At 34.4% G+C, this 19,608-nt stretch overlaps 1 protein-coding gene across 1 annotated transcript in view; it reads right to left on the reverse strand.

The window, feature by feature from the left end:
* LOC148956754 (mitochondrial tRNA-specific 2-thiouridylase 1) overlaps positions 1-19,608 on the reverse strand; it is a 67,253-nt gene that overhangs the window by 22,745 nt on the left and 24,900 nt on the right. The window contains exons 4-5 of the mRNA XM_089096263.1: positions 16,820-17,046; positions 10,585-10,752 (exon numbers count right to left, since the gene is read on the reverse strand). Of these exons, the coding sequence (XP_088952389.1) occupies positions 10,585-10,752; positions 16,820-17,046 (395 nt within the window). The remainder of the gene's footprint in view (positions 1-10,584; positions 10,753-16,819; positions 17,047-19,608) is intronic.

The following is a 19,608-nucleotide window of genomic DNA, read 5'->3' on the forward strand; positions in this document are numbered from 1 at the left end:
ATTACATGTATGAGGGTGTTCTTCCCCTCGCCAATATCTCGCTCTTTATGCTAAAATATTTTTAGTAATCTCAAAAGGGTTATTTATTCTAATTAAACGGCCTTTGTGATTCAGGGTTCATTCTTAAGTAATTGGAGCAAAATTTGCACATTAGTGTAAAGAGCGAGGTATTGACGAGGGGGCGAACCCCGCATTTCTTATATGCTGAATTTCACCCCCTCGTCAATACCTCGCTCTTTGCGCTACAGTTCGAATTTTGTTAAATAATGGCCGATATAAGTAATAATTTGCTTGTGTTATTTTCCGGCCCATCTTAGCATTTAATTTTACCTCAAGAAGCTTCATAACTACGATTTTTATTTGATAATAAATTGTATATCTTAAGCTGGTGGTTGTTATTAAATAAATAAAAAAAAAATTTTCTTCTAACTGAAAGTAAGGAATAACATTAAAACTTAAAATGAACATAAATTATTACGTATATCTTTTAAAGATTTTTCTTTCATTCATTTCAGTGATTTAAGAATTGCTCCACTTGTGACTTTCATTTTCATAAAAATAGTTTTGACCTCTTTGGTCGTTTTGTTACTATGCATTACAATATTAGTTCCGCAAATATCGCTAATTTAAGTTGCGCGGGAGAATCTTTCTATGGAGAGAATTTCTCGTGGGGGGGAGGGGATTTTCCATGGCGGGGGATCTTGATTTTCTGACATTATTCAAAAAACGATCAGCAATTAAATAGAAAACAAGTCTCTTCAATGGAAAGTAAGAAGCAACATTAAAACTTAACAGAAACAGAAAATATTACGTATATGAGATAGGTTGCCTCTCCTCAATAGCTCGCTCTAACGCTAGAGTTTATTTTTCAACTTTTAAGAGGTTATTTTTCTAATTAAACAGCCTTTGTGATTCAGGAGTCATTCTTAAACAACTAGAACAAAAATCAAACTTAGGTTATTATAAGATTATTATCAGTTAAAAAAAGTAAAATTAATGTGCAAATTTCGTTTTAATTATTCATGTACTGTGAGAAAAATTCAAAAACCTGCATTAATTCAAAAAGTTCAGAAATAAAAAAAAACAAGTTTTTTTAAACTGAAAGTAAGGAGCAACATTAAAACTTAAAACGAACAGAAATTATTCCGTATATGAAAGGGGCTGTTCCCTGCTCAACGTCTTGCTCTTTATGATAAAGTTTCACTCTTTCTCACAACTCTTTATTTTAAAACAATAAAATTTCTGTTCATTTTAAGTTTTAATGTTGCTCCTTACTTCCAGTTAAGAAAAACTTGTTTTTTTTTTATTTAATCTCATTATAGGGGCGAGTTTTAAACTTAATTTTGCAAGTATGCCCTGTTTGTGTAATGGAATTTCATGCTCATGGCATGAAATGGCATGAGCCATTTCATGCCATTTTTTCATGGAAGTTAAAACTCCATGGGGGTATGGGAAGGGAAAACGGGACTTAATTTTACTAAATTTTGAGGTAGACTCTTTCTTTTTTAGCAGGAAAATAATATTTTTTTTATAAAACCTATTGTAAGACAATATTTATAAATGATTACCTCACATCGCAACTGTGGCCTGAGGTCTAAGAGTAGACAGATGTGTGTAAGCAGAGAGTGGATAAGGAGAGAACACTCGACCTTTGTTTTAAAACATTTTTGAGATTACAAAATTTCTTTCCTTTTCATCCCATTTTAATATGGCTATTTTTAGTTGGTTCAATTATAACAGCTCATGTTGTTGGCTGCTTTTCTATTTCGAATTTAGAGAATTTCATTTCTTTTTACCTATTTTTAGAATAGTGTTTTTTTGCTTTTTTTTTAATCGCGCTCATCCTATAACCATTTTATTTTTATTTTTTTTACGAAATTTGTGTTTAGCCTTGTCCTCCGGACGGATAAGGACAGTGTCTCTCGGTTAGTTCTACGAAATATCAAGTCTATTTATTACTTGCTAGTGTCTATATAAATATTTGTCTCTAGTGTTACATAAATAAAAACAAGAAGGGATAAAAAAAAAATAACTACAAATAAGCTAAAGCAATTTGGGATTGCTGTGGCCATTTCTTTCACAAGCTATTTTTGTTTCATCAGACCCATTCGGTAAGCTTTGCTTTGATTTGCTGATTTGCATTCTTAAAAAACCAACAAAGAGAAAAATCTCTAAAAAAAACAAAAAAAAACGAGACTGTGGCCAGTGGAGAGAAAAGAAAACAACATAAACAAACCAACGTTGATTCTTTGAATTTATACAAAAAAGGCGTATTTAGAACAAAAAAAACAAAAGAATAAAAATATAAAAAAAAAAACAAGATAAAACTAAAAACCAATAAAACCACCACCAAAAAAAACAACAAAAACGAAAACTCGTAATTATTACAAATGATGATTCTCTATTTCGACAAGGGATTACAACAACTCAAAAACCTTATAAAAGAAAACCAAAAGTATGAAGCTTAGTAGAAATTAAGTTCAGTTCAGAATCGTTAAGGTTATTAAGTAAACTGCAAAAATATTTACGGTGCCTGAGCAATAATTTTAATGCTCTAGTTCAATTTGTTCTTTAGTTTCAGTTCTGTCCAAGATTGATTGGATAGATAGATAGATAGATTGATAGATCTTTATTGGCAAAAGAATTATCACAAACCCTGGTGGGCCGAATTCGCATTTCTTAGAAAAATTGCAATATAAAAAATAATACAATAACAACACATAGTTACCACTGTAACGAAAACACAACAGGTAACAGTCAGAAAATACATAGGTCATAATAATAAAATATTTTATAGGTCATAATATAAAAAGGGTAACAAATAAAATAACCAAATATTCAAAAATGAAAAAGTAATATATACAAAATAGTTTAATTTTAGCAGACCTACGGGTTGTGATTTTATTTGTAAAAAAGGGAATAAAAGTTTTTTTTATAACGTAAGGTAGAAAAGGGTATGGGAGAAAGGATGGGGATGGGTTGGGACACTATACAGTGTGGTGATTTCTTATGGGTGAGTGGCGGCTAGGAAAGAGGTTTTCAGTACGGGGGTTTATTTGTGCTGACTTCCCAAAGCGGAGGCATAAATCTTTTCTTCTGGACTCGAGGGTAAAGTTTTGAAGTTTCGAGGAAGTAGGAATATGGGACCTTGCCTTCTTTATCAATAACCCTGTGGGCTCTTTTTTGAACATTTTCAATTTTTTGGTTACTTTAAATAAGAAGCCCTGACGCAAGAAAGGACAAGCATGCTCGACCAAAGGACATACAAAAGAAATATATACTTTTAATAACTGAGATGGGGAGCAACTAAATGTAATAAGAAGATTCAGAAGGAAAAAATGACAAGTTTGCTTCATGGAGGATGTTATTTACATGGGTGTCCCACTTCAAATCAGAAGATATGATAACACCTAAGAGTTTAAAGGAAGAAGCTGAAATCTCGGGAGGAATAGGATGAACGAAAAGAGGAGGGAACTTTAGGAAACTGATAGATAATTTGGTGGATTTACAAGGATTAACCGTCATATCAAGAGAAGAAGCCTGCAATGTCATGGAGGATACCCATTGGATTGCTATAAATATTTTTATAACTCGCCACTATCCAATGAATCTCTCACTTCGCTCACTATCCAATGAAACTGTGATTTTTATCTGCCTTGTGTAAATTGATCTCTGTGTTGCATTATATCTGAGTATATTGATCTCTTATTTAGAACTAATGTTTCGTCTCAGCTAAGGGAAGCTCTTTGGCATAATGTTTTTTGTTGTTGTTGACAAATCTGCGTTTCAACTTCCCCTCCTTCTTGCTCTCCTCATTCTTGCTCACTTTCACAAAACTAAGGTTCCAGGCATACTGGACTTTACCTAGACCCAGTTTTGGTTCTTACCAAGGCCCGAGGCAGCAAATATTTTGCCTTAGGTCAGGCTTAATATACACCTGCAGGTTGAACCTTGCCCCCAACCTCACTCTCTCAAAGCTTTAAGCCCCAAACAATTCCTTTGACTGTAAACATTTAGTTTCATGCTCATCAAAAAAAAAAGTCGTAGAAATGACATATTTAATCACATTTGCTGGTATTTACTCAATCAAGATTTTTTGCCTCAACCTAAAAAAACTCAAACCTGTGAAAAAGCCAGAGCAGCAAATTTTTCGGATCAGGAATCAGCACATATTTTTTGTTCGGGTAGTGAAAGAATCATTTGTATAGCGATTTGTTTGAGGTAGACCCCCTTTTTTCACAATTTTCCTACACTTAAGTCGTTTTTTTTTATATCAGCCAGTCGGTCCTTTATTTTCATGTCACAACATGCTGCGTGAACGTATTTCTCGCACTCGCAGCATTGCATAGAGTTCGAAGTCACATTTTTCTGGACAGAAGTTAGGAGTCCCAGATGTCTTAACCACTCTCCTCACCATATTTCTATTTTCGGGCCAGATGGCCGACTAGATGTGTAAAGGGTATTAATGGGGTGAATGGGCTATTCCATTCGATAATCCCCTTTAATTTTCCTATCATCACCCCATTTGACATGGTAAAAAAAATTGAAAAATTAAAAAAAACAAGCACTTGCCCACTGGATATTCCTGTCCCACTTATTAAAGCCTTCAGTGATTACTTCTCAAAACTCCTTTCTATTCTTTTCAATCAATACACTCAATCTGGACTGTTCCCTTCCCTTTGAAAACAAGGTTTCATAACTCCAATAAAAAAAAAAAGCGGTAAGCCTGGCTTTGATGGCATTCGTCATATCTTTCTGACTTTTATTTTTCATAATTATATGAAGCTTTCTTGCTGACTGGCTTAGGGACAAGTCCATCCCCTTATTGATCCTAGGCAGTTTGGAAATCTCAAATCTACATCAACCTCACATTACCTTATCCACCTCGTTAATTCCATGGGGAAACTACTTGAGAGACCAAACACCTGGCTAAGCCTAATTTCTGTTGACCTACAAAACGCTTTCGACCTGGTTAACCATAATATCTTGATAGAAAAACTTATCGAAAAATTCCATGGTTGAAACATTTTCAGTAAAGCTTGTTGCCTCATTTCTTTCTAACAGATCACAGGTAGTCAAATATCAAGATTGCTATTCCATCCACCTTCGTATTCACAATGGTATTCCCCAAGATACTATACTTTGCCCCCTCCAGTTTTCCGTCATGATCAACAGCCTTTCAATGGATTGCTCTGACAGGTGGAAATTTGTCGACGACCTAACAGTTGTAGAGACGTGTTATAAAAATATTTATAGTAATCCAATGGGTATCTTCCATGATATTGCAGGCGAGGCTTCTTCTCTTGATATGATGGAGGTTGAGTTAAATGGAGTTTGAATTAAACGATGGTTGAAAAAGAATTGAATTAAATTGTGGGAGAAAATGAGGGGAAAAAGCGCGTCATATTTCAAGCTTAAATGCTGTAAAATATCAAAGTAATAAAGAAAATACACCTAGGTAAACTTAAGTTATAGAGGCTACCAAAGGAGGTGATATATTTTTAGAGATATTCAGAATTTGCTGAATTTCATTCAATTTCCACCATAGTATCTATCAGTCTCCTCAAGTTCCCTCCTCTTGTCCGTCTTCCTATTTCCTTTGAGCTTTCAGCTACTTCCTTTAAGCTCTTAGGTGTTACCATATTTTCTGATTTAAAGAGAAACACACATATAAATAACATCTTTCATCAAGTAAACTTGTCTCTGTTTCTTCTGAAACTTCTGAATAAACTTAGTTGCCCCCTATCTCAGTTACTAAAGGTATATATTTCTTTTTGTACGTCCTTTGGTCGAGTACGCTTGTCCTGTCTGGCATCCGGGCCTCTCAATTGAAGCAACCAAAAAATCGAAAATATTCAACTAAGAGCCCTGAGGATTATCAATAAAGAAGGTAAGGTCCCATATTCCTACTTCCTCGAAACTTCAAAACTTTACCCTCGAGTCCAGAAGAAAAGATTTATGCCTCCGCTTTGGGAAGTCAGCATAAATAAACCCCCGTACTGAAAACCTCTTTCCTAGCCGCCACTCACCCATAAGAAATCGCCAGCCCCGTATAGTGTCCTAACCCATCCCCATCCTTTCTCCCATACCCTTTTCTACCTTACGTTATAAAAAAAACTTTTCTTCCCTTTTGTACAAATAAAATCAACCAAAATCACAACCCGTAAGTTTGTCAAAAATTTAAACTGTTTTTTATATATTATTTTTTCATTTTTGAATATTTGGTTATTTTATTTGATACCCTTTTTATATTATGACCTATAAAATATTTTATAATTATAACCTATATTTATGACTTTTGTATTTTGTATTTTCTGACTGTTACCTGTTGTGTTTTCGTTACAGTGGTAACTATGTGTTGTTATTGTATTATTTTTTATATTGTATTTTTTTACTAAGAAATGCGAATTCGGCCCACCAGGGTTTGAGATAATTCTTTTGCCAATAAATATCTATCTATCTATCTATCCTATCAATCTTGGACAGAACTGAAACTAAAGAACAAATTGAATTAAAACATTAAAATTATTGCTCACGTACCGTAAATATTTTTGCAGTTTACTTAATAACCTTAACAATTCTGAACTGAACTTAATTTCTACTAAGCTTCATACTTTTGGTTTTCTTTTATAAGGTTTTTGAGTTATTGTAATCTCTTGTCGAATTAGAGAATCATCATTTGTAGTAATTGCAAGTTTTCGTTTTTTGGTCCTTCCTACTGACATTATATAGCTGGCTGCGTTCAAACCTGTAAGCTTAATCACTTAACGAGTTGATTTTATCTAACATTAAAAAACCAATTTTAAGATTTTCGCTTCGAGCATACTGCGAAGTACAAGCGTGGAAAAATATTGAGTTTCGACTGGATCCTTTGGAGTTTGGCTGGATTGTACAGAAAGGAAAATTACGACCTTTGCATTCAGATAGATCACCGGCAGCGCCTTCCCTTCTCTCAGTGTCTCACTGTAATTGCTAGAGCGAATGTTCGACGCTGCAATAATCTTGCAAAAAGCATGACTTAAGATTTACCTGGGCTTGTGGCAATTGTAAAGGAACAAGCTGTTCTAACTGCAAAACAGTTGGTGCTAAAAACCTTGAAGACGATGGTAGCAAAGAAGAACACCAAATTTTTGAATAGCTTTGCCACTATCCAATGAATCTCTGTGTTACTGTGATTTTTATCTGCCTTATATAAATTGATCTCTGTGTTGCATTATATCCGAGTATATTGATCTCTTACCTAGAACTAGTGTTTCGTCTCAGCTAAGGGAAGCTCTTTGAAAGAACGTTTTTTTTTGTTGTTGCCAAATATACGTTTCAACTTCCCCACCTACTCCTCATTCTTACTCACTTTCACAAAACTGAGGTACCAGGCATACTGGACTTTACCTAGACCCAATCTTGGTTGGTACCAAGGCGCGAGGCTGCAAATATTTTGCCATAGGTCAGGTTTAATATACACCTGCAGAACCTTTCTCCCAACCTCACTCTCTCACAAAGCTTTAAGCCCCAAACAATTCTTTTGACTTTAAACATTTAGTTTCATGTTCATCAGAAAAAAAAAGAGCGTACAAAATTACATCTAATCACATTTGCTGGTATTTACTCAGTCAAGATTTTTTGCCTCAACCTCAAATTCAACCTCTAAAAACTCAAACTTGTGAAAGAGCTAGAGCGGCAAATTTTTTGGATTTCTCACACTCGCAGCATTGCGTAGAGTTCGTAGTCACTTTTTTCTTGCAGAGATGAGAAAAGTTAGGAGTCCCAGATGTTTTTACCACTTTCCTCACCATATTTCTATGTTCGGGCCAGATGGTCGACTAGATGTGTAAAGGGTTTTAATGGGGTGAATTGGCTATGCACTAGGGACAAAAGGGGGGCCGTCTTGGTCTTTCAATGGGCCAGTGTCAACCTTAAAAAGTGGAAAGCGGCAGAAATTTGTTCAGCAGGATAAAAAAAAACGTTGGGTAAAAATTGAAATTTAAATTTCAGTCAGCAGGATAAAAACGTTGGGTAAAACATTCAAATTTATAAAATTTCACTATGTACAAATCCGTATCCTTAGTGGATATTAATATGTATAATTACGTTCGTTATATCACGTTTCTCACTAAGCTGTAGTACCTTTCGCTTCTTAATGTAGCATATCGGTCGCTTATTATCTCACACTACTTGTTTCAGCAGAAAAATCTTGGTGAATAATTAAAAGGGAAGCGTCAGTTCCTGCTCACCTATTCCCTACAATTTAAAGGAGAAAACTCCTGGCAGGTACGCCGGCGCTTGCAGCAGGCAACTGTCGCTCTTCTGCTTTTTTTTATTCATACTTATTTAACAGCAACTGCGGATTTGCAATTAGTACTTGTTATAAAATATAGCACTATTAATCCAAAATTTCTCTAAGTCGGTAATTTTGAGTTTTCACACAGAACGTCTGGCTTCAGCCAGAAATAAATAATAAAGGAATCTTGCTTAATTCCCCAAATAGCGTATTGGCTTGAAAACTTTGGCTTAAGAAAAATAACTTTAGGGAAAGCAAGATACCGGATGCTGGATTAACAGAACCAAATTTTACCTGTTTTGACGCCAAAACAGATACGAATAAAATCAACGTTATTGCAATTTCATTTATATGAGTTTACACTATTATTAATTCTATTCTATACGTATTGCTGAATTTAAAGCGACATGTCGCAAGAAAGTCATTATTGAAGCTATAATTTAGTGTTGCCAAAGACTTTTAGATCTCTTGAAGAAGCAGGTCTAATCTACCAATGAAGCTGCTACTGTGTTGCAGCTATGATCCGTGTTTTTGATCTTTTAAAAACACTTTCGTTTTTGTAAGCTTCGTCCTTTTCATTTTATAGCACATTCCCTGTGAGTGGTTTCGAGATTAACATTTTGTGTGATATTCATATTTCACAAAGAAAACGGCTCTAATTGAACAATTACAATGCCAGTGATGATCTACTGCTACACACAGACGTTCGCTGCCTTACCAGGGGCAGGGTTTAGTAACGTTTCAAAAAGTTACTTCCTGCTTTGGAAGAATTTTTTTAAGAACGAAATGAATCATTCCCTAAGCTAGAAGATCCGCTTTGATTGCGAGATTCTGTAGTTCTTGTAGACACAAACGAAACGCTAAATACTATTAACTTGCAATTTCAAAGCAAAGATGAAGAAATGGGTGGAACCATTTCAAATATGATCTCATTCATAAAAAAAATAATCTTTCTTTTGGGAAAAAATCTTAACCGGGGTGAAAACAAACACTTCGCTTGTTTGAAGCATAACAAGGACCTTCACAGCCCTCTTATGGCAACAAAGAACATATTACAATTCTTTCATACTTGAAAATCAATTCCATTAACGCTATCAAGACTACAAAAATACTTCGACTGTGTGTTCATCTCATCTAGAATTATCTACTTGTTTCATGCAAAATTTTGAAGAAGGCGACACTACAGTGGAGGTGGAATTGATTTATTTCAAAGTGACATTTCATTAAAACCCGTCACTTAAAGCAATGAAAATATTCGCCCTTTTGTTCTTAAGCAGAAATATTCAATTATGGTCCAGGTTGCGAGTGAAGCTAATGTTCAGCTCAACATACTTGTGAGTAATTTTAGCATGAAATACATCAAATCAAATACAGGAAGCGGTTGACAGATGAGCATTTGAACAACTGTCTTCGACTGGCTGCTACAACAGATGAGCCTACCATTGAAAAAGAAAACTGATGATGACAAAAAAGCACCACCCCTTACATTGAATTATGCTTTTCTTATTCAGGTATTTTGTAGGTTTATAAAGATAAATTTAAAATATAAATTTGAAAATAATGAACAGTTGCCTGACTTATTCTCACAATGGCAAGCTTGTCTCGGCAGTGTTTCAAAGGGAACATAAATCTTAAAACTCCCAAACTTTTTGTATTCATTTATTGGGTTTTATGTATCGATCCATAGCCACCAAGATCGATTTTTTTAAGTTTCAAGACTTCGCTTCCATCACAAGAATGCCGGTCATTAAATCTACACCATTAGGAACATTAATTTTAATCTCTGTAGGTTGACGCAAAAATTCAAAAAACCGTGATTATCATGGTCTAAAATCATCACAATCACTGTAAACAAACTATTCAAAATTATTAAGTCCCGAACAGAGATGGAGACTCAAGCTCTGATCACGCTTGAAACGCTTTCTATGAAAAATTTACTAATTTATTTTCAAGTTTATTGATTTCTCATCCAGAAATTCTATTTACTGCTCCTACTGATTTATGGCATTTGGCTTTTCCAATACAATTTGATTTACTTAGAACTGCCTACGTTAGGGACAAAATTTTCTTCATTAGATTGCATAAAATAAAGTTCTAAGTTATACAACAGTGAAAAGTTATACGACGCATTGTCAAATAATTAATAGGCATTTTTTACCTTTTTTATTCCTACTAACTAGATTAGCAGACTAGTCATGTAAGAAAACATGACTAAAATGGAAAAAAATGGAAAAAAAAGGCATTGCATATTTTACTTTTGGCAACTAACAGCTTTGTTTGTAAAGCTAGGACATTCGAGTACTTACGACGAAAATTGATTTTGTTGCAGGATCCTTTTCCACTACGAAGTGTCTAACCTTCTCCCCACCAATATGACAACGCTGTCCAATAGTCCAATTATGGATTCCCTGATGCTGAGCCATTACTTCCTTGGTTTCTATGTGGACAAAGGGACCAGGATTGGGTAAAATGTACTGAAAAGACAAAGAATGAATGAAACAATTGAAAATTTAACACGGTATAAGACAGTTTTTCCGGAAGGATCTTTCAGGCAAAATGTAAATTTATTTTTAGTTTCAGCTTCCTTTACACACCATTTTTCTAGGATAGGGAGGTCTTTAGACGGATGTATTTGGTAAGAGAATGCATCCATATTACACAACTACTACCCGAAGGCCCAAAGAAAAATGGGATACGACTTACGGTAACGTCAGTACTCTTAGTTTTAAGCCAGCGTTGAATCGAATCTCGATAATAAGTAGTTCATTGAATTATACTACAAATTCCTATAATTCTTTCACAAAAATGTCCATGAATAGGATCACATTACTTTTACATTTTTCAGTGTTGTGCCAAATTTTTGAGCGTGTTAAAGAAATCCTCAATTTACAATATCACTATTCTAAATATAATTGTTTGTTTTCAGATCAAACTAGATGACAGCTAACCAGGCGAAATAACATTAAATGTAAGCATAACTTCAGAATATGTTGGAAAGCTATAGCGACATATCCGAACAGCCTAGGAAAGCTTTACAGGCATCTGTCCACCAGTCTCCACTCCCCCCCCCAGCCAAAATTTAGCGTCTTCGGAAATCTCGTCAAAACTAAGAAAGATCTACAAAATTCAAGTATAAAAAGGAACAGGTCAATTTTCTTTTGTATACCTTTTCCTTTATTGTATTATGGGAACACAAAAGCCTTGAAACTTTATTAGCGATATGACATGCGCATAATACTCTTGAATAGATTACTTTCTCTCATTAATATAGCAATATTCCAATTGATTTCCGCATTAAAACAACCGTTTTCACACCTTTAGAGTAGGTTCGACTGTTCTATATAATCTCACATGCAAATAATTTGTCAATTAGTTTGTTATGCCAAGTAAACTATATAAAATTGTTCTTTTGGTCAGACCGCGATAAAAGTACCAGGAAATATAGCATATCATTGGATAAAATTCTTGTTTAGCATCTAGTTGATGATGCTTTTATTGTTTTTCTGTCATTGTTGTTCCGAAATTTTTATTCTAGTTTATAATTATTGTTTACTTTTTAGCTATTTCAAAACTTCAGTTTTTCTCATTTAAAAAACTGAGCCTAGGCAGGGAGGGTCACATATTATATATAAATTACAAGGGAGGATAATAGCTATTTTATAAATGTTCTAAGATAATTTTCCTAATTCATGCTGACAAAGAAATTGCGACACACGTTCGAATCGCTGCTAGATGAAAAAAAAATCAACTGCTAGTAAGGAGCCCCCTTAAAACTTAAAACGAAATGAAATTATTCCATGTAAAAGGGGCACTACCCCTTCCTCAGCCCTAACTCTTTACGCTGAAGTTTTAAAGTTAATACAAATACTTCTCCTTGAAGCTACACGGCCCTTATGTTGGAGCAGTCTTTCTTAGAGAATTATGGCAAAAAGTCAAACTTTAGCAAAAGGAGCGAGGATTAAGGAAGGATAATTTATATAATAATTTATTATATAATAATATATGATATTAATTATAAATTAATATAATAATTTATATTAATTATAATATAAAATATAATATATTAATTATATAATAATTTATATTAATTATATTAATTATAATATAAAATATAATATATTAATTATATAATAATTTATGTTTGCTTTAAATTAAAATTTAACTCCTTACATTCAGTTAAAAAAAACTTGTTTTTTACGTTTTAGTTTTTCGGCTTTATGTCTGGTCACCCTCTAGGGAGCACTTCGAAGACACTTCAAGAAACTTCCAATAGGAAGTGTTCAACAAACTACTTGTAAGACCACCGAATCTGCCTGTGTTAATGACAGTATTCTAACCTGCCCGCACCATTCGGCCAAGGCCAACGTTTGAACCCATTACGGCCTCAGTAGACTCAATTGAAGAAACAAGCTGTTTGGGAGATTAATGTTTAGGTTTTGTCTGAAATTTCAAACCAAACCTAATTCTTGATCAGTATTAGGCCAAAGAATTATGGTTAGGTAATGATGAATAAAATCATATCTATTAATTGACATTCAATTTTGTTGCAGTCTAGCCCCACCCCAGACCGAATTTCCGGATGAGGCCCTAGTGCAGTATACCCCTTGGTGTTGCATCAATTTAAACGAAGATGAGCAAAAATATCCGATTTTTTTTTTAAGACAAGCAGCGAAGTAGCAAAAGCTTCTGGGCCGAGGAAGACGGTGTCTGTTCAAAGATAAGTAAATACTAAATTCTGATTGATAAAGCCTTGTTTTGACCACCGTAAGACAGCACCTTCTGTACCACTTTTACGGTACTGAAGTGTTTTGTTTTTTGTTTTCTTCGACAAAAAACAAGTAGGGAGCGTGTTTCAGTGCCGTAAAACGCATACGAGATTTGCCGTTTAAAGAAGTTAAATATAAAACCGGAGACAAAAAAACCTTTTCTGGTAGGAATCTGCAAAACTGCAGCAACGCTATGAATTGTCTTTTAACGCTGATATGTAAAACAGGAAAACGAATGGAACTAGACCTTCGGTGCCAAGACATGGCGAAATGTTGGAACACGTTTGACCCAGGGTCATAGTTTTGGAGCCAAACATGCGTCTTAGTCTGACGAGATACAAACTTGTATGTTCCATTGCATGTTTAGAAGCGCCAGAATTCGAGGCGCGGTTGTCAGACAGGCAGACTTAATTTTGTAATTATGCCATTTTATCCATTGATGTGCGATGACAACCTTGGAAATTATTTTAGAATGTACGCTTCATTTTTGCATAAAGAGGAGCTCACGTCTTCCTGTTTACTTTCCTCAGTATTACTCGAAAATATAATAAACATTAAAATTGACAGTTTTGAAAAAAAACAAAGAAAAATCATAACTTGATTTTCCGAAATCAGAATTTCTGATGTTCTCTTTCAGAAATTTTCCAGGTATGGAATTTTTGCTGAACTTGGTCTTTAAAAGGTTATTCTTCAAAGCTATATTTTTTACTTTAACAAAATGTAGCAAATTTGCAACATCAGAATACCGAAATAGAAAAAAATCTCTGATTTCGAGAAAACTAATGTAAACTCCTGTTCTTAGGAGATGAACAACTGTGTATCGGGACTGAAAAAAAAATACAGCTTATCTAGAAAAAATGTCAGCTCTAGTAAGTCAGAGAAAACCGGTGCAAAATGACAAATTCAGAAATTGTTATTTATAACTTAGCGAAGCAATTTAGCATATAGCAAAGTTCATTACGTCTTGCTTAGTTTTCATTGTACTATTAAATGCTCTTCTATTTCCGTTGTCAGAAAAATTCTAGTATGTCCAGAAAAAGCTTACTTCTGGGATGCCAAAGACAGTAGATGCAGGATGACAACTCGATAAATTATTTCTAGGTGTAAGCTATGACAACTAAAGAATTTATTTTTAATTGTATGCTTCATTTTCTCATATTGAAGAGTTCATTCTTTTCATTGCTTTCTTTTCATAAGATAAAATATTTGGATAAAATATTATTTGCACTAAAGTCAAAATATTACCCAAAAAATCAGAAATGAGTATTTCGAAATCAGGATTTCCGATATTATTTCCCAAAACTGTAGAAGAGCTCATCTGGGAGCTACAAAGATACGTTCGAAGCAACAACGCTTTACTTAGACAAAATGTACAAATTCGCAAAACCAAAATTTCAAAATGGAAAAAAGCACAAAAGAAATTTTATTTCGGGAAAACTAATGCAAGCCAGTTGTTAGAATAACAAGACTTTCTATGTGTCTTAAAAAAAATCTTTTCAAGAAAAAAATAATACCTCTAGATGGTCAAAGAGAACTGATGCGAGGAACCAACTTTAGAAATTATTTCTAATTCTAGGATGCATTTTCGTATATTACAGAGTTCAGGTCTTTTTGTTTACTTTTCATAGTATTAGTTGATAAAATAAAAATACAATAGGCTTTAAAATCGAAAATCGAAGAAAAAAAGTAAAAAAAAAAAAATTGAAAGTGGCGACTTTTCCAGTTATTTCTCGGAAATCTAGAAGAGATAGAAAATTTAGATCCCAAGTTCTCGAAGAGATAATGTTTTACATGATTCCAACATTACCTGATCTCTAAGAAGTTTACTTTCGGAGCTAGGACAGCTTCTTTTTGTCACAATAGAACGTTTTTAGTAGAAGAGGAAAAAATGATTTTTATTACTTTCTGATTAAACTACTGGAAATTTTGCGCAGCTCCCCAGGAATTTTTGTCTTTGTTTTTAAAGGTTTTTTTTTTCTTACTGTTCCAAGCTATAGACCGTTGATCACGAGAAAAAAATAATTACGATACCTGTAGTGTTGCTCCACAGCACAGTAAAAAGCGCTCAATGGTTTGATAAATTATTTGACTTCTTTTTTTTAGGACTAAGCAGCCCCAAGCGTTTCAACTGTCTCGATGACAACAGATACTGTCTTGGCTACCAGCTTCGACTCCAGAGGTGGACCTTTCATTGGGCAGAACTGATGCCACTTTTTGGCCTAAACTGCCAAGCTACCCCTTTACCAAAGGTCGAGTGTGTGTAGAGGAAGTGTGTAAAGAGTCACTCAACAGCGTATACTTCGAAAAGCTTAATACAAGCAGCCTCGCTTCCACCATTCGGGCTTTAATCAAGAAACACGATCTAGCTTGGGAGAACTGTGTAGCCAAGTATTATAATATTTTGACGGAAGCCAGCGGCATGACTGGAGCCTGAAATGGAGCTCAAGCTTTGGTGAAGGAATTTGCACCACAAGCAAGGTACATTCATTGTCGTGCCCATTGCTTGAACCTAGTACTAGTTCAGTCCATTACTGACTAGCTTAACGTCAGAGACTTTTTTCTCAACTTGTCAAGCCATCTACGTATTCCTGCCAAGAAGCGGGCCGCGTAATGAACTATTTGTCAAGGTCCAGCAAAAGTGTGGTGAAAAACCGTTAGAACTAGGGCGGAACGTCGAAACAAAGTGATATTATTGGTATAATTCTGCAGAGACAATTGCTTTAAGACTAAGAGCGATCATGGACACTTTGCTGGCCGTATCAGGCGAAGGAACAGCAGACGACAGAAGAAAAGCATTCGGGTTGCTCACTGCTTTAGACACCGAGTTTCTGCTAATTTTTGAGACGATGACTAAGATGCTTGGTCCAACTGATTGTGCCTCAAAACAACTGCAGTCTGATTCTTTCATGTATCTGGAAGTGAAAGATTTTTTGAATTCTCTTGAGGAGCATCTGCAGCTGCTGAGGTCAGATGACAACTGGGAAACGATTGTATTAACTGTTATAAAGAGAAGTGTCAGAGTTCAGCAACCAAGACGCTCTGTTTATTTTAACAAAAGTAAACAGGGCTTATGACCGTCCTTAATGCGTTTGACCTAATTTTATCACTTCCTAGCATCAAACGAACGATTCTTTTCTTGTATGAAACGCACAAAAACATATCTTCACACGTCTATGGCAGATGACAGACTAAGTAACCTTTTGGTCATTATTACCCCGCCCAAAAAGGTGAAGAAGCTTAACGTCAATCGTGCAGTGAAAAAATTTGTAAATTTGAAGTGAAAAATCTCTATGTTTGTTTGTTTTTATTTTTGATATGAAACTGCTCATTATCACTTGAGTTTGAAAAATCAATTCCAAAGTTGCCCCCCTCCAGGATTTTTACGGAATTACTTCCAACCTTACAGTAAACAACTGTAGCAATTTTCGTCAAAAAAAAAAAAAAAAAAAAAAAAAAAAAAAAAAAAAAAAAACACATCAACTTGCACAGTGGAATTTTGATGAGACTTACAAGAGTTATCAAACACTGGTAAAAGACTTCACTACTAAGTCTGTATTATGCATATTATGTGAACAAATATTAGTTAGTGCAAAGAACTTTGAAGAGTAGAACCTGATTATATTTCTCGTGTTCTCGGTGTTACAAATTTCAGAGCTACAAACTCTAACATTAAGAAGTGAAATTCCTTTGTTTCTCTCACGTTCAACGCAAAGGCAGAGCAATAACACAAGAAATACTCAAACAAAAAAAGCGAAAAAAAATGGATATAAATTACATCTGCAATAAAATCCTGAAAGTGCCTTTTGCCAACAAAACATATTCCAGTGCTTTCTTTTTTCTGGGAAATCTTGCTAAATCCTGCAGAGTTTGCTATTTCTTTAACAATATTCTTAGTCATTCCACCAACAGGAAACATTGTGAACTGAAGGGCGTCTTGGGGTATCTGTGACAAGAAAAATGTCTGATCCTTTGATTGGTCAAAAGACTTCAAAAGTCGAACTCCTAAAATTAAAGTAACTTCAAAACCACCATTTTTTTTTTTAATTTACATGATGACAAAACTCAAAAGCTCAAAAGTGCTTGTATACTATCAGAAGAATAACTTTAAAAGTTAATAGAATCTCTTAAAATGTTAAGAGAAAAAAAAGTATAAGCTCTCTTCATTTTTAAATATAAAAGTTTTCCATATGACTATACACTAGACCCAATTCAAAAGGGCAGGGAGATGAAAACAAACATGTTTTTTTTATCTACATGATGACAAAACTCAAAAGCTCAAAAGTGCTTTTATACTATCAGAGAAATAACTTTAAAACTTAATAGAATTTCTTAAAATGTTGAGAGAAAAAAAAAGTATAAGCTCTTTTAAATAGAATTTATTTCATTTTTAAATATAGAAGTTTTCCGTATGACTATAATTAAAAGGGCAGGGAGTTTTCCACCAGACCCAATTAAAAAGGGCAGGGAGGGGGATGAGGCATTTTCAATGATGCTAATAACAAAATGGTGGGTGGATAATACGAAGAATTCCGTATCCAAGGCCAAGTGCTTCAATCGTAAGTAATTCCGGTGGAAGAAATTGGATTTGTCTTCACTTAGCGAATATTTTGTTTAGTTTTATACTTCAATGGTAGAATATCTGAAGCAAGCAAGATGTGTAATAACAGTTTTTTTTTGTTTGGGGGGGGGGCACTGGACCCCCTCCTTCTTTCCCTGGTGCGTCAACTTTTTTCTCCACAAAACTTTAGCTTTTGTAAGCTTCATACTTTACATTTCATACCGTACTGCCTACGACTAGTCACCAAATGAATGTAACAACTAATTGGGTAGTAAATAATTGAATATGCTGAATTAAAAATCAAGGGTGACAAGGAAACGCAATTTTTGGAGACCCAAATGGGTCTCTCTTTTGAAATCTGATTGTTTCTCCAGTATGTTTCTCCAATTAAAATTACAGACAATTTTTAAGCTAGAAGGGTTTTATTTTTAAATATATCATCGGTTAATCTGGGCAGCAGCTTGCCAGTAAATGCTGTAAGATAGACCAAAATGAGACTGAAAATTCAGAGTGGAACCCAGAGAGCAGTGCTGTACCCAGTTCTTGCTTCAAGAGTTTGTGAAAAGAGTCAGAAGTGACTTAGCATGAAAAAGTGATAAAAAGGTGAGTGCCTCAGCCGGTTCCCTGAAGGATCCGATCCAATCCTTAGAAGAGAGGCCATTTGAACACAAATCTTCAAAAAAAAAAAAAGCCAAGAAGCTACGCCAAAGGACCGAGAGTTCTGATTCTGTCTTGGCTAAACATGTCTATGATAATCCACATCACATCATTTTTGTTTGATAAAATCTCCATTATTAACTCCATTAGAGGTCTCGTGCAAATTTCCACGGAGGCAGTTGAAATCAAGGGGCATATTCACAGAAATTTGCCCTTAATAGTAGTACAGCAAAAAATTGTCAAGTTCCATTTACTGTGAACTTATTAATTCCAATCTTTGGTACTATTTTTTCCACAAAATCACATTCCGCCGCTTAATAGGATCATAGATTATACCACACCTGGTAAGTGTTTAGCGTTCAAAAAAAACATATATAAAATGAATTCCCTTTTGAAATTCTAAATAGCCATTTAATCTTGAATTTTTTATTCAGTCACCCTTTTGGCGTTGCTTGTATTCTCATCTTTCCTGAGGTTTTATTATAAGCCGAGTGGTAAATTAGTTAGCACTAAAATTCAAACCAACACTTTTCAACCTAGATATATACAAAGTAAAATACTAAGTGACATAGTGGGCTGGAAGGCATAAAATTATAAAAACTTAAGAAAAGAAATTTTCAAAAGGTTGTTTTTTTTTTTTAAGAAAATATAAAAACAAATACATAAATGTAGTGTACTAGCACTTCTACAAACTGGCAATTGGCGACTGTCGTAAGAACTTTTGGTAAAACACTTAACCATACTTAAAACATATTTGTGTTTTTACTCGTTTAGAACTTCTGCAGCACAAATCAGTGATTTTAATGGAAAATAATTCCAGTTTATGAAGAACGTTAATATTATTCTCCTTTAGCACAGTGAAGACCTTAGGTGCTATCAGGAAATGCCAGAGGGCAAAAGACGATGCCCCATCCCCTTGAGAAACACGAAGACAGTTAAAATGTCGGCCAATCAAAAGAGGAGAATGAGAAAAAACAATTTATGTAATAGTAAAATCGAAAGTTTTGGTAGAACTTGCCCCTCCACCTGGGAAAAGCTCCTGGTGGGCACTCTTGAAAAGACGCCTAGTTGGAGCTAAGGATGAATTTTTGACATTTACTTCTACTAGCTAGTCATTTTGTTTCCTTTTCCTTTGAAATTGTTGGTTGAAACAAATTCAGAGCACAATTCAAAGTGAAGTTGAAATGCAAATAAAAACTGATTAAAATTGAACAAAGCGAGAGTTTAGTAAATTCACAGTTAAGTAACCTATTTGAAAAATAGGTCTCAGGCCTCACTTGACAGCTAGTTCTTCTTTCTTGCTCTTTTAGATTGTCTGTCAAATTAAAACTTTTTTGCTTTGTATTTCT

This window comes from Artemia sp. Qi Xiang Cuo, chromosome 1 (genome assembly GCF_049724085.1).
Source record: "Artemia sp. Qi Xiang Cuo chromosome 1, ASM4972408v1, whole genome shotgun sequence".
Classification (NCBI taxonomy): domain Eukaryota; kingdom Metazoa; phylum Arthropoda; class Branchiopoda; order Anostraca; family Artemiidae; genus Artemia; species Artemia sp. Qi Xiang Cuo.